Below are 15,948 nucleotides of genomic sequence, written 5' to 3'. Positions count from 1 at the left end.
TGGGCAATGGAGATGTACAGTGCCAGGCTGAGTGATTGGGTCCTTTCAGTCATGAAGGAGCAGATCCACTGGATTGCGTGCTCTTGGATTCTGATATAATGTAGGTGTTGGGAACCTGTATCAAATGCTGTTGATGATGACAGCTGCTGCGTCTCCTCCATCTATAGTAATGTAGATGTCATCCATAGGGGCACCGAAAGCAGCTTCCGTGATGTGGTTGGGTCTGACACCAGTCTGAGTGGTGTTGAGGAGTTAGTGGTCACTGAGGTATTCGGTGCATTTAGGAAACCACCAGGTGAAGTGTCTTTTCTATTTGCGAGGCCACCAGCCAAACATTAAATTATTTTTGCTATTTAGACAGCAGCTGGGTCAATTCTGATTTTTCTGGCTATTTGCAAGGATACAAGTGAAATAGCATATAATAAAAGCTATTTAACTAGCAGCCAAGAAACAAATTACGTTCACTTGATATTTGCATGAGTGCTGGCAACATTGTGAATACTGTCTGCTATTTTCCCAGCAGTCGGATAATGAGGGAAGTTTCTTTGCTGTTTGCTTGACTGCTACCCAATACAGTACATAATCTCTGACAATTAGCCTTTGGCCAGGCAAATAGTGAAGTTTCCTTATTATTTGCACAGCTGCTGGCCAAACAGTGCAGAATCTCTACTATTTAGTCAGTGGAAGGGTAAATAAAAATCCAGTTTCTTAAAATCTACATGGCTGTTCAAAGCCCATACTATTATCAAAATAGGAAAACATAGCCAAGATCCTTTGATTCACCGACTACGTGCTACTGGTCTGGGCTGATTGGTGTAGACTTGCATTAGAACAAGCAGTAATGATTTTTGTCTTCAGGTAAGAGAGGATAACTGTTTTAGTTTCCATTGCAGTAAGAAAACAGATCTGCTATGCATATCCTTGTGAACCTCTGACAATTTGGTTGATCATACACCATAGTTTCTCTCTTAGTTCACATGTTTCATTCCCTGCATCCTGAAGTTTTAACGGTTGAAAGTGGCAAGCCAGCAGTATGTGCATTCCAACTGGTTTTTTGAAGAGTCAAAAACGGAGAGAATGAGAAACAGTATGTGTGAGAGACAGAGAGGGAGAAAGAGACAGAGAAAGAGAGAGGGAGGGACGGAGAGAGGGCGAGAAAGAAGGAACAGAGAGAAACAGAGTGGTTGTGTATGCTTCATTAGCTATCAATATGGGCTTCTAGTTGTGCTTGTTTGCCACATTGTCATTTGCAAAAGGAGAGTTGTGATCTGTGATTAAGTAATAATGTGTGTTATCCTTACTAATGCCTCCACTGTTCAGTCATGCAAACTCTGACATAGTTAGTGTCCGAGACACTCTATTTGGAGTCCTGGTCTGTCAGATAGGTCGGAGGGTGAAGAGACTTTGTCCTTTCACACAGTTCATAATAGGAAGAACATCATATGATGTCATATATGATCTTCATGAAGCATTAAAGATGAAGACTTTCATCAATTATCAGTGACTCTTTGGTTCCCTTCTAAAAAGAAGCCCTCTAGGTTAAAGGAATTTTAGACCTAAACACTACTCTCAAACTCCAATCTGAATAACTCCGACATGATACCTTACCACATTTCCTCCCTCTTCATCCACAAAAAGTTGATCTTAGAGAGCCAACAAACTCTTCTAAACAAACATAAAAGGGCTACCGTAAGGGACTAAATTACCCCACAAGTCTTCTTGTAAAGGTGGGGTTTTAATGACAAAATCACTTTCAAGTTTGAGCATCAGTTAAAAAAGTTTCATCGAAATGAGTTTTGTTCTTGAAGGGACCTTCCACCAAACTTCTTGTAATAGGTTTGTTTTATAGATTGTAGATTTTTATTGTCAGACCCAGGACTTCTAGTTGGAAGGTAGCGGACATACAGCTTGGCAAGACAGACTGGCATGCATCCACGTTACATCTGTGAACAAAACAAAGTGCTTTAACATGTATGCCTCTTTTTCTGGGCACAATGGATGTACTTCATAGCAGGCAGGGTGTGGCCATACGAGGTCAAACAGGAGACAGGCTGCATGATTCTGGACTCTTTAGAGGTTTGCAATGATTTGCAAGGGGACCAATAAAGAAGCTGCTGCTTTATAACAAGTGGAAATAACCACAACAGGCACTAAGGCAATATTCTGAGAAAGATAAAGGAGTGTCTGGCAGAGCTTATTTGGAAACAATGTTAATTTGGAGATTGAAGGAGAGCTGGCTGTCAAATAGCACTCCACACTTATAAACATGGGAACGAGTGAGATCCAAGTGACTCCGTCTTTGTCAAAGTCAGGAGGATAGCTTGACAAGCCTTGCGAGCAGGATTTCTATTTTCTCACCATTTAAGCAAAGTCAATTTTTCTGCATCCATTGATGAGCCTATGATAGGCAAAGAGACACATTTTAAAGGCTCTCATTGGGATCTTCCAGATTAAGATGAAACTAGGACTCGCAAAAATTATCCTGGCCATCAATTACAACTTCCACTCCATCCCCTATACAATGTACAAAAGCATACCTCTTGAGGAGAGAGTAATTACAATATAGTTGCTCAACGATAAATGGGCATGCAAGTCATCATGGTGGCACCCAATAGAAATATTAGAACTACTCTGCATTACGTTTACAGTTATGATTTGTTTTTATTCCTTCTAGTCTTTACATAAGAGATTTTTGTGAGAATTTGTGCATATGAAACGTGATTTTAAATGTGTTGAATAATAAGAACTCTAAAAGTAAAAGTAATAATATTACAATAGTTAACCATTACAGATTTTTGCAACATCTCACCTTTTTCTGATTGGCTGCAGATAGGCTTCTGTAGAGTTTTCGACCTTGTTTGCCAGCATTCCAAATCGTGAAAGATGTCCAATTTGCTAGTACCCTCTTTTCCAAAAATTGCACTCGGTGATCCCAGATGGTACCTCTAAAGAATTAGAAAACATGAAAATCTCTGAATCCAATAATGTGCTGCTGAAGAAAATGAAACAAGCTATTTTTTTCACATTTTTGATTTATAAAAAAACATTAATAGCTGCAAACTTTATGAAAGCAACAACACTGTCCATTCGGCACCAGCAAAGAACAGACTCCTCTGCTCAATGTATTTCTTAATAGCAACATTCTTGTATGCCCTTTATGTACTCGTACTTTAGAAAAAGGTATACTCATTCTCATTGGCTCTCACTGTATGATGTAGAATGGGTTATCTTGCTAAGTGAATTCTTTGCAGGGGCCTCATATGTTCATTCGAAGTATACATGCATTGCAGGTTCGACCCCACTTACTGAGAGACTCCTGGCACTGACTCTGCTACCTAGGGTTTCAGGGGTCATGAAGGCATCTAAAATGTAGGAAGCTAGGTTACCACTGTGGGAAAAAGCCTTTTCCGGCACAGTAAATTATGTCCTATTTAGGCAAGCACTGGCTCTCTTTCAAAACCGTGCCTCTCTTCTGACCACATTGGCAAAAGTTGTTAGCCTTCTCCAGAGAAAGCATGCAAAGAATGCAAAAGAGCACCAAAACAAAACTTGAATCAAGAAGTTACCCAGCAAAGCTTCCAAACCAATACCGTAAAAAATTTAAAGTATTGTAGTTCAAACAGACCAAAATGACAAAAATGTAATAATTCACCTCAAAGAAACAGAATTTTGAAATAATATTTTCACCACGCTTTGCAAACTCATTTCAGCATGAACAATCAGTAAACGTTCCTATGCACTACTCAAAACTTGCAACTGAAGTCTTCTGTTCGCTGTAAGAGCCCAGCCTGACTTCCAGCTCCAGGCTGCCTCTTACCTTCAATCATGCCAAATGGTCTCTGTTCGGAGCCAGGCAAATAATGTGAACTGGCACAGTCCAGAGCTGTGACAAAACGTCTGTAGCGTTATCCCTGGCTTGCATCTCCACAGCAGACTCACTTCTGATCCTTCTGACACAGTCTTAGCCAGAAGATAGTGCCCAAACTTTCCAGTGCAATGTCAGCTTGTGATTTACCTTCCCTAATGTATGTTCAGTTTTTGATGCTGCCACCAGATTGGAAGCTTAGTGGATCGATCACTTTGAAGTTCTAACAAGGAATCCTCACTAAGACCAGGGAAAACCAGTTCCAACTGGCTAACTGATCTGTTTGCCCCAAACCAAAAATTATTTCTGCTCCCTTGTGGATGCGCACACAGGTGGCACTGGGCTGAGAGCAGCTGTTGCACTCTCTCAAACACAAATTTAAGGAAATGCCTCTTTTTCATGATCACCCCCAAGTTTTTGAACTGATGCTGGTGGTTTTTTGACACTGAAGGTGCACTAAAGTCTTGCCCAACAGGCATCAGTGCCATTGCTCTGAACCTTAAAATGTGTAAGTCTAATTAGCTCACCCAAAATTGCCATAACTTAGCTTACCCATAAGGTCTTAGTATAGGGTACTGGGGTACATAAGGCCTATTAGTTTAAGGGTCCCTTGTGGCCTGCAGCACATAAGTGTGACAAAGCAAATGATGACCCCCAGCCCGCCAATAACAGCTGGTACAGTTTTTTTTATAAACTGCTAACTTGACTTTGCCATTTAAAGCAATGGCAAAGCCACTTTCCTTTTTTAATATAAGTCACAAATACAGAGGGCCTACTGAGCCCTAAAGGCTAGGTGCATTATATACATGCATTTAAAAAAAATCATATCCTGGCAGTAAAACACAATTTTGTCGTTTTTACTGTAGAGAATACCAAATATGGTACTTCAGGGTACCAAAAGCATTGTTGCATTAACCCCGACTTAATGCTCAAGTCGAATGTAATGTAACTTTTGCACAAATTGCAATTTTAGAAAGTTGCCGCTTTGTTGCCCACAGTTTTCCAGGGACCACTCATGGTTGCACACAAGCTGCTGTTGCTCAGGACCCTTAGTAAGCCAGGCCCGCCCAGGACACGAGCAGTAAAAGGCCCCAGGCCCCACGGTTGGGCCCAGTAGGTTCTGCTTGTCCTGTGGCTCTCTGAAAGTAATTCTGACAAACCTCCTTTGTTACTTTTTTAATATAAGATAGCAGAGAAACAGATTCTCATTGATAACTCAGGGATAAACAGTACAAAGAACAACGATATGTTTTGCAAGCATTTGGTAGCACTGCTGCTTTCTGACATATACGGTAGGCTGGCTTCGAAGTTCTCCAACGCCATTTCAGTTAAAGACTTTGATCTCTGGTGTGAAGTCTGTAAATGGTTAAATGGCCCATGAAGCTGCCGGTTACATTAGAAACAAAACACCACGCAAGAAGCAGAAACAGAATACTATTTGTTGCACTTTTAGCCCAGTTGCAAACCTCATTACTTGTCTAATTAAGAGCGTATTGAAACGTCCCGAGACGAAAAGAAACGGAAAGGCACTCAGTGGTACATGCCAAGTTAGCAAGGCCTTATAGCGGAAGCTGCCGTGAATGGGACAGCTTAGCAAAGGATCTGAGCATTCACACGTGGAGAGAAGCGTGCTTCCTCTCTCGCTCTTTCCTGTATCTGCCACTGAGACAGCTGAAGGAAGGGGAGTGATCCTCTGAGGATGAGCCCACTTGACAGATACTTACAGCTACAAAAGACAGCGTTGTGGGTCACTATAAAATAACAACTGGGTCTATTTACAAGGCTCACAAAGCAACGCGAAATGTTTCTTTCTGCTTAAATAATTTCTTATTACCCTAATAATGCCTCTCATGTTCAAAGAGGAAATGGACAAGCTATCCATCCTGGGATTGTATTTCGGGACTGGGATGTTACACACTGATGTTAACATTCAGAAAAAAAAACATGAAACCGAGGGTAAGACGGGGGGACATATATATGTTCCGGAGTCCGTACTGCAATCAGTGCCAAAAAGGGAGAACATGGACTTTGGAAAGAGGCGGGAATTGTTTTTAACAATATTAATTAAGTATTATATCTTTTGTCTCAAAGAAGGTTATTTGTTGTTCTTCCAGCACTTTTTGGTAGGAATTTTGTTCACTGGAGGGGTGTATTTTAGGTATAATTTTGTTGTGGGGATCTGGCCATTATGAATGCCTTGTTTTCCCCGTGCTGCCCATGTTTTGTACACTCGTACATAACAAGACAAAGTATTTAAAAAAATGGGGTGTCCACTATCCATGTGAATATGATAAGTTGAAGAACGCAAGTTGGTGCTGGTAGGGCATCTCAGGTGTACTCTAAGAGAGGTCAACAGATCGTTTCACCCTAGCAGAAGGGGTGGAGGCAAAATCAACATACACAATCAAAACAAACATTTACATTTACAGTATGACCAATGTGGTTACAGAAGGAAAACCCAAGTTGGGAATAAAGTTAAAGTATTTTATTACAAGCTACAGAATTACCATCAGATGTCCAAGTCTGGGGAACCACTGAAGCTTAACTAACATCCAGCAAACCAGATGTTCTATCAGAGCGAAACAAAACATAAGTACCAGCCCCTGGTGTTCTGAGAATACATGTAGACCAGTTTTTCTAAGCATTTTAAATAAATCACAATCATCCAATTAATTTCTCTCTCAGGGCGGGATCCCTTAAGGGTACAAAGTCATATTTCTCCTAGTGCTGGGCTACAAGATATGGTGACACAGAAAAGGAAATAAAGGACCAAAAGAATTTAGAAAAACAACATCTGGGGCAGGATAAAGCTAACCAAAATTGGCAACAAGCAAGTCAAAATTGAAGGTGTCAGCATGTCAGCTCGGCCAAGAGTCTTCTCATCAGTCAAAAGAAAAATCTAAGGGCCTGATTCCGACCTTGGCGGAGGGGATTACTTCGTCACAAATGTGACAGATATCCCATCCACCATATTACAAGTTCCATAGGATATAATGGAACTTGCAATACAACGGGCGAAATATGTCATGTTTGTAATCCTCTCTGCCATAGTCATAATCAGGCCCCTAGTCTTCCCATCTCGGCATTAGGCAAAGTGCGGGGCAAGGGCAAAGAAGTCTGTACCTCTCAAAATCCAAGGGAATCCAGAATGGAGTGGCTGATAATCTAACTGGGGAATGGTATATTAAAGTTTTTTCAGACCAAAGTGCTTGATGATTTGTCAATTCATCACACCACATGAATCGGAAGGTTTAATTGTCCATTCATAGTCCACCATATCTCTATCATCAGGAAAGACTCCCATTACTAACAGGGGTACGGCATCCATCTTCCTCTTTTATACGATTTGGAACACTTGTATGTTGTCCATTTCCACAGTTCCTAGATGTGCCAATTTCAAGGTTACTTTCTCAGGCACTGTATGCATAAAACAATAGGACATCTATTTCCAAGCTAACATTCTATGGGAACGAAATCTGAAAGAAATGTATCATTAGCGAGAATGACTAAATGGTTTTCTCACATTTTATGAAACAGGGCTTGCAGGCCTCACATAAGCTAACTAAAGTGAATTAAAACAGCACATTTGTTTATTTTAAGCAAGACACATACAATATTCAAAATTATGAATGCATCATTATTAAACTTAGTCAGTGTTCATGTTATAGTGATTAAAAAAACTCCAACGCCATTTCAGTTAAAGACTTTGATCTCTGGTGTGAAGTCTGTAAATGGTTAAATGGCCCATGAAGCTGCCGGTTACATTAGAAACAAAACACCACGCAAGAAGCAGAAACAGAATACTATTTGTTGCACTTTTAGCCCAGTTGCAAACCTCATTACTTGTCTAATTAAGAGCGTATTGAAACGTCCCGAGACGAAAAGAAACGGAAAGGCACTCAGTGGTACATGCCAAGTTAGCAAGGCCTTATCGTTTATTTTAAGCAAGACACATACAATATTCAAAATTATGAATGCATCATTATTAAACTTAGTCAGTGTTCATGTTATAGTGATTAAAAAAACGAGATAACTATGTTAAACCATTTCAGTAACTCTAATGGAGAACCACATTTTCATAAGCCATTTAAAACATTTCCTTCTAGAAAATCATTATCGTTTCAATGAAAACTAATAATTAACATCATGGGGAAACACATGCAATCTGATTAATTTATTATACATAGATTAAAATAGCTCTACCGCAACATATTAGATAACTATTCTACAGTGAATGCATGTTAATACAGGCTTTCAGTGCACTACTCCACAGTTAACTTGTTAGAACTTCAAACAATAAAATGCAAATATAGTCACGTATAGATGGTCACTGTGGCATCCAAAGTAAAAATAACATTTCAGCTACATCAGTCAACCCCTGATGGCGAATCAAGCCATAACATCAGATTACAATCTCTAATTTCAGTGAGACAGATCAAAATCTTTAAGGTCATATCAGGTAAGATCTTCTGGACTCCTCTAAGTGTGTAATGTCACTATAATAGATACTTCATCTGTTCTCAAGTTCAAACTCTTCTTTTCTTCTTCCCTTCTCGGCTCTCTTCACTTTCATTTTCTTGTACAACTTGTAAAGTCCAAACATAGCTAAGGCACACAAGGCTATTATCAGCAAAGGTCTCTAGATAGTGCCAACAATTCCACCATCTATATTTCCAAACACTTTCCGACTCCTGAAAAACCACTCCTGATAGCCTCCCAGGCACCAGATGCCTCTAACTCCTTCAAATCCACATTTCAAGTCGGTCATGTTCTTAGTGTACTTTCTCAGCTCTTTACTATTGTCTGGTTTGAAAGTGCATAATTGTTGACCTTTCAGCATCTTGCAAACTCCGCCCTCTTTCACAAGAAGGATGTCTAAAGCAAGACTATTCTGCAAAACCATTGCTCTTACGGCAATCATTTCAGTGTCAACTAACAAGAAGACGCATGTTGAATCAGTAGAGAACCTATCTACAATATCTGATAATTTCCTTACCTTCAGGTTATTCAAGATCACTCCTACAGATGGAATCATTACACCAAAGTTATCTCCTACAGTCTCTGAAGGACTGGCACTTATTTTGACTCGGGTATTTGACTTTTCATACCAAACAGAATCATCAAAATGTTTCACATAACAGATCTTTGGAAAAACTAATCCTAAAAAGCATGTACCATAACACCCTCTTGGCAATCTTAAATACGCATTCTTTCCACAAATGAAAAACTCTTGGAATAGCTGGATCTGGTCCATTCAAAATAAATGTCCAAACATTCTTTTTTTTCAATTTAATTAAATTGTTTATTGCAGGTAAACCCACAAACAATGCACTGTAGCTGCCAAATTAGGCAGGTTAAAAGCACAATCATGTCTGTCCTAATATTGCCCCCCCCCCCAGGTACAGATGGGCAAGAATAAAGGCAAAAAGAAGGAGAACTTAAAGCAAAGAAACCCTACCACTCTGTCCCACTCCCCACCAGGGTCTGTTGCAAGTCACCTACAGGATGTTCTCCAGCTGCCGGTCCTCTTGTCTTGAGCCCAACAGAGGGGCACATAGACCCCCTCTGCTGTCGTTCCACTGACCCCAGATCTTACTCCACTTGTGTGGGCAGCCTTGTCCTTTGTAAACCGATCTCTCTGCCAGCTGTGTGACTGGGGAGCCTGCACAGCCCTCCCCCGCCGCATTATGTTACGCTTGGCAGTGCTCAACCCAATGGTCACCCATAGTATCGATCCCGGGGTGTGAAGAACTGGCGTAGGTGTGCCAGCATTAGCGGTCCCGGATACTAATCAGAGTTGATTTCTGTAGCCTGGACTCCCCCGATGTGGCCCTACCATGAATCTTTGGAGGGTCTTTGACTTTCACATTTGTGGAATTTTCCACCAATTAATGTATTAGGTATGTTATAAGGTCCTGATGAATCGCACAAGTTAATTTTTCTGTAACAAAGCGAGAAACATGTTGACCACTTATAGAGAGTGACACAGGGGATCCTGTGTGCTCCGTCTCTTGGATACTATTTCCTTCCAAGAGACTCAGCAACTATTACTATACCTACCTACACTTATATGGGGGGTGTGGACATCATCCCACGAACTCCCCGTGTCTGGTTTTTAATCTTGCCAGAGGTTGTAGCATGAAAATTAAAACTATTAGTGAACACCTCTAGGCATTTTTAATCTTCCCTTTACCAATCCATCCCTTCTTTTTGACCGGCTTTCTCAATTCTTAAAAGATCTCCGGCAAAGAGCCCCCCTGTGGGGCCCGTCAGGCATTGCAGCGCCGGCCTGACGAGGAGCTGGCCCTATGATGAAGCATGTCACCGGATGGTGAGTGAGGGCCCTTGCTTCGAAAAATTTCGGTTCCCAGTTAATGACTGAACCACTTCTTTGAAAGAAACCTACTATATTAGGTGGAACCGTGTGTAATCCTTTTTGTTTTACCACCCATAGTATGTACATTTTGGCTTGGTCAGACCTATCCCATATGTTAAAAAGACACAATTAAGCAGACAGCATTAAGTCACCACCGCATATACCATTCATGCAGGTGATCACTGCCCTCCAATATTTCTGAATGACTGGGCATGACCATAACATGTGAAAAAAAGATCCCTCAAGCCCACATTTCCGTCAGCAAAGTGGGGTGGTAGATCTTCCCATTTTAACTAAGGTTGTGTTGGCATAACGATTTCTGTGCAGCCGTTTCAATTGTATTAAGCGGAATAGGGAATGAACAGCCACCTCCCTGGAGGACACCAGGGACTCCTGCCATTCATCACTATCCATTGTCTCTAAGTCCCACTTCCATTGGGCCCTTAATTGAAGGAGAGTGTCTGGAGAGTTATTGATCAGTTTGCGGTAGGTGAAGGAAATCGCCTTCCTGGGCATATGTTCATCCAACAGGTTTTCTTCAAGGGAAGAGGCTTCTGGTAATTCCTCCCCTTTAGGTATTGCCTGTTGTAATTCATGTTTGATTTGCAAGTACTAAAATGCCTCTGAGGGTGCCAATTGGTACTCTGTCTGAATGTCTGTAAAGGAAATAATCCCCTCCGAGGTCCACAGACCCCCAACCTTAGGGATACCTATAAGGTCCCACCTGTCGAACCCAGGTTGTGTCCCCAGTGTGCCTAGTTGAGCAGTGTCCCAGAGGGGGGTAGCCCGTGTAATTTCCCCCTGCCACCGCAAAGTCCTGAGCACTGTGTTCCAAGTGGAGGGGGTTACTGCTGTCTGGATGGGTAAGGTAGGAACTCATGACTTTTTATATAGTGCTCTGAAATAACCTCCCGGTTTCATGACCAACTTATCCATACGATAAGTAGGCTCTTCCTCTGGCATAAAGAAGCACTGGTTGACCACATTAAGTTGTGCTGCCCAAATTTATTTTTTTACATTTGGAAGTGCTATGCCCCAGTCGTACCAACTTCTGGACAATTTCCTGAGAGCTATTCAGGACGGGTTGTTGTCCCAAAATAGAGTCCAGAGTTCGGACTTAAGAACCCAGAAGAAGGCACTTGGAAGTGATTATGGTGTATTTTGCAATACGTATAGGAAGCAAGGTATGGTCACCATTTTGAACAGGGTTGGCTTCCTTTCCCAGCAAGGAGAGAGGTAGTGCTCGCCAGTGGTGAACATTTCTCCGGAGGCGGTCCAACGGGGATTCAAGGTTCTGCGTATAGAAGTATTTGGGATCTGCTGTAATTTATACTCCCAAGTAATGAAAGCCACCCTCTGCTACCCACGCTTCACAGTCTCTACACGGACGAGCCACCTGGCCATGCAGGAAATAAATGAGGGACTTATCCTAGTTAACAGTGTAGCCAGAGTGTAAACGATATAGATCGAAGATGTGCATGGCCCTCACCATGGTGGCTATGGGCTCGGAGATATTCAGACGAATATCGTCTACATAGAGGGAGATCCTATCCACTCAATCCTCAGTCCAACGCAGACCCCTGAACAATGTGTTGGTTCGAATCTAGGCTGCAATAGGTTCAAGGACAAGGGGGAATATCAGGGAAGAAAGTGGGCACCCCTGTTTGAGACCCTGCCCTAGTGTAAAGAAGGCAGAAGTGCCGCCATTCACCCTCACCTGAGCCAAAGGTGCAGTGTTAACCCAAGACACAAACTGCGGGTCAAAACCCAGTCTGGTCAAAACTTCAAATAGGAAAGGCCACTCAATAGTAGTGAAGGCCATGCGGGCATCCAGGGAGAGCACTAGAGCAGTTTCTCAGAGGTCAAGCGCATGTCCCAGCACACGGTGCAGGCTTCGGAGATTTAGAGAGGTATTCCTTCCCAGCATGAGACCTGATTAGTTTGGATGGACTAGGGTATCAATCACCCGGATTAACCTGGTGGCCAGAATCCTGGCCAGGATTTTCATCTCTACGTTCAGAAACAATATTGGCCAAAAGAGGCACAGTTTTGTGATGTTTTACCCTCTTTAGGTATGATCACTATCGTGGCCTGTCTCTGGTCCGAGGGCAGGAAGTCCTTCCTCCAAATTTCACTGACCATGTGCAGGAGGTTGAGTGCTACCTTAGTGGCAGTAAACTTGTACAGTTCTACTGCGAGGCACTAGGGCCCACCGCCTTTCCCAAGGCCAGGGCTTGGATTCCCTGTATCACTTTTGTCACCGTGATCTCTTGTTCCAGGGTCTCTACGTCTGTTTATGCTAGTGTTGGGAGTTATATGTCAGTTAAGAGCTTAAACAAAAACAAGTCTAGACTCACTCGTCCCTACAAACTGTGTCCATTTCCGATTTGGGTCTATAATTTCCCTACATGTTGCCAATCTAAAATCAAGGCAGCTTGACTCCCTGCTGCAGAATGGGCATCTTCTTCTTTTCCCCAATCACAGACTACTACTCCTATTTCTGCCTTTGCTTTCATTGCTCTTTTTCTGTCCTCAATTTGTTCTAGAAATTCCCTTTCAGCTGAGGTAAGAATACAGGTCAAATTATGTCTATGGACATAGACTGTTCCAAATGTCAAAGAAGGTTCAAAGAAATCTCCCAGTGTGTCAATGTTTTTAGCTTTTCAGATGGGGTGAATTGACAAAACTGAGTCGTAGTTGGAATAATACTGGAAATACTCTTGCTGATGCAAAAGAGTCAGCAACAAGCTACAAGAAATTCCATAAGTGAAGGGGATACTATGACATGTGATTCCCTCACTAACTGATGAAGGCATCTGTGTGCATACACAGCAAATCTTAACGTTCATGGTATTGTCGTAGTTTGACTCTTGCTCTAGGCAAGACTTCTGGTTCAAGGATGAAGTAGTTATGTTTGTAGGCCACTATGCCAATCCTACAACAAATCACAACTGTCGTCCCAACCCTCCTGGGTCACAAGCAGCACCTCACCAAAAACCCAAACAGTAGAAAGTGATGTGGGGCAGCCTTTATGCATGGACTCAAATGTGTGACATCTGAGGGAGTGTTGTGGTTAAACGGAGATTACCCCTTTCTCACATGAACAACATGTCTCAACAAACACAGGCAATGGAGAAGATGCAGTGAAGTTTCAATAGGTTTTATTTAGCAAAACTGCAATATGCGATAAGTTGCATGGGCTACAATGATTAGGATAATAAACTTTGCAAGAAACTGAATGGTACAGACAAGAGTAATTAATACAAAGACCCCCACCATCTTGCAATACCATGTACTGACATAAAGTATGAGATATAGCCTAATACCCTAGCATAATGAGCCTAACCTCTAACCTAAAAGAGGGCTAGGTATGTTAAACCTAACCTGCCAATGTCATGTCCATGAGAAGAGCCCCCAACCCTGGCTACCTTGGAATGAGGTCTCTAGCTCAGACTCCGTAGGGACATCAAGACTCTGTCAGTGTCAAGGCGACGTGCAGCATCGATAGCAGCGATGGCATCTGGTCGGAATCCCTCTGACTATCTGTTTAAGTGAGGAGTATTTATACAGATCTGCTTGGACCCCTTACGTAGGTTTGTTCCCAAACAATAGATAACAAGACTTGCTTGGGATGGTAAATTATGTAAACAATTCCCTCAAAAGCGTGAAGAGAGAAAGTACCTAATGTGAACACCTAGAGTTTGTTTATCTTTGTCGCTTGATATTGATGCCTTAGCGCGGTGGCACTGATAACGCAAACTAAAACATGGGCCTAACTAAAAACAAGGCAGCCATTCTAAAGGATTTGATTAAATAAATGTGCTAAAACAGAGCAAGCTAAGTAGGGTAAAAGTCACTAGGGGACGGGGGCACGAGTCTGCAAGCCAAAGGCTAAGCTAACTCCTGTATCTCATTAAAACAAACTAGGATTCACTACAGTATCAACCTATTCATACCGTAATTTGTAATAAGCATTTTAAGAAAGATCTCCTCTACAACCGTCTACATGTAATATCCTCTCTTCAAGTAAATGCACTCTATAATCTGTGGGCTTTGTAAAACTCGGGGCACTTGATGATCTAATGTTTCGTGTTCTAGGTGCTGTAGGTAAGATTAATCCGATATGTAATCCAATCATCAAAATAACTGTCACAACTAACACACCTACACATAGGTATCTAAGTTTACTACTCTTGATCTAGTGGACTCCTTGAATTCTCTAATTTCAGATCAAAAATCAACAATGTAAATAGCGGCAGCAAAAATTGGAGCTGTCTTTTTTAGTTTTCAGTCTTTTCGTTGTGAGCAAAGTAAAGAACAAATAATTGTTTCTTCAGCAAAGTTCAAATGTTAACAGCAAAAACTTCTTCTAATTAATACAAGGTCAATCAAATGCCTCCAATAAAAGTTCAAGTATTTCTAATAAATGTGCAGTTTGAGATCACTAATAATCACACCCAGTATATAATGTCTCTGACTGTCAAGTGGCAATTAAATTTCAAAGTTCAGTTCTGCCACAAGAACAAATAAAAAATGTTCAACTAAATATGTAATGATGAAACAAAAGGTTGCAAATTCCTTCTCGCAGTAATTTGCTGCAAAGTATGTCCATTCAGGTGCTGCATATGTTTGACAAGGAACTCTCTCTCTCTTTGATCTTTGAGCTACTGGTCTGTCTGTATCATTGTAACTCTGACCAGACTCTTCAGCTTCTTCTGGAATAGTGGGGGGCACTTGTACTACAGGCACAATTTGTTCACTTGGCAAATGGTCTCCAGGCACAACTCTTTTTGCTACAGCACTAGGTCCTTCGTCAGCATCTGAGTTGTGCGGAGCCAACTGTTTCTGTCTCGACCCTTCTGTACCAACCACTGCAGTTGACTAACTCAAACTGCAATTGTGCTGTTTCAGTTACTTGTGGAAACCCAACGGCTTGGTTAACCTGCTCCCATCACCTCACTGTAGCCATCCCTACAGGGACAGCTGCTGTATCGTCAAGGGGACCTGGAATTCTGTGGGTATGCGCCACATGGATGCAGCTAGGAAGCCCAGCACACCTCACAGCTGTTGTAGTCACCAGCACAACCTGTAGTTACCCCTTCCAACGCGGTTCTAAGCAGGACTTCCAGAAGTGTTTTTTTCATCATAACATAGTCACCTGGACACAAGTCATGGGACAATTCCTGCTGTGGCTGAACTGTAGCTTCTCCAACCTGATGAGACACAGAATGAACCATGTCAGCCAGTCTTTTGCAATAATCGAGTACCTTGTCATCTGTAATGTTCACAAGCGCATTCACAGGCACAGCTGATAGTCTCATGGCACTGCCCATGATAATGTCGTGTGGAGACAATCCTGTTTTTCTGTCTGAAGTACTATGCAAATTCATCAAAACAAGAGGCAATGGATCAGGCCATTTCAATAAGGTGGAAGCACAAACATTTGCTAGTTGGGACTTCAGATTTACATTAACTTGTTCCACCATTCCAGAAACATCTGGCCTGTAATTACAATGGAGCCTTTGCTTAACTAGTAATGCTGCACACAGCCATTTCATTTCAGGACTTCACTAATAAAGTGGTCCCTCAGTCTGACTCTAGAGACATCGGAAATCCAAAACATTGGGGATTCATTCTCTAAGCGACAACTTTGCAACAGTAAGACTGTCAATTGTCCTGGTCAGGTAAACCTCAATCTAAGGAGAGA

General features: G+C 41.8%; 1 protein-coding gene across 1 annotated transcript in view; it reads right to left on the bottom strand.

Annotated features, from left to right (window-relative positions):
• The window catches only part of B3GNTL1 (UDP-GlcNAc:betaGal beta-1,3-N-acetylglucosaminyltransferase like 1), a 1,877,148-nt gene that overhangs the window by 200,802 nt on the left and 1,660,398 nt on the right, over nt 1-15,948 (bottom strand). The window contains exon 9 of the mRNA XM_069200350.1: nt 2,810-2,945. Within this exon, the coding sequence (XP_069056451.1) occupies nt 2,810-2,945 (136 nt within the window). The remainder of the gene's footprint in view (nt 1-2,809; nt 2,946-15,948) is intronic.

Source organism: Pleurodeles waltl, chromosome 7 (genome assembly GCF_031143425.1).
Source record: "Pleurodeles waltl isolate 20211129_DDA chromosome 7, aPleWal1.hap1.20221129, whole genome shotgun sequence".
NCBI lineage: Eukaryota > Metazoa > Chordata > Amphibia > Caudata > Salamandridae > Pleurodeles > Pleurodeles waltl.
This window is presented reverse-complemented; position numbering and strand designations above follow the sequence as displayed.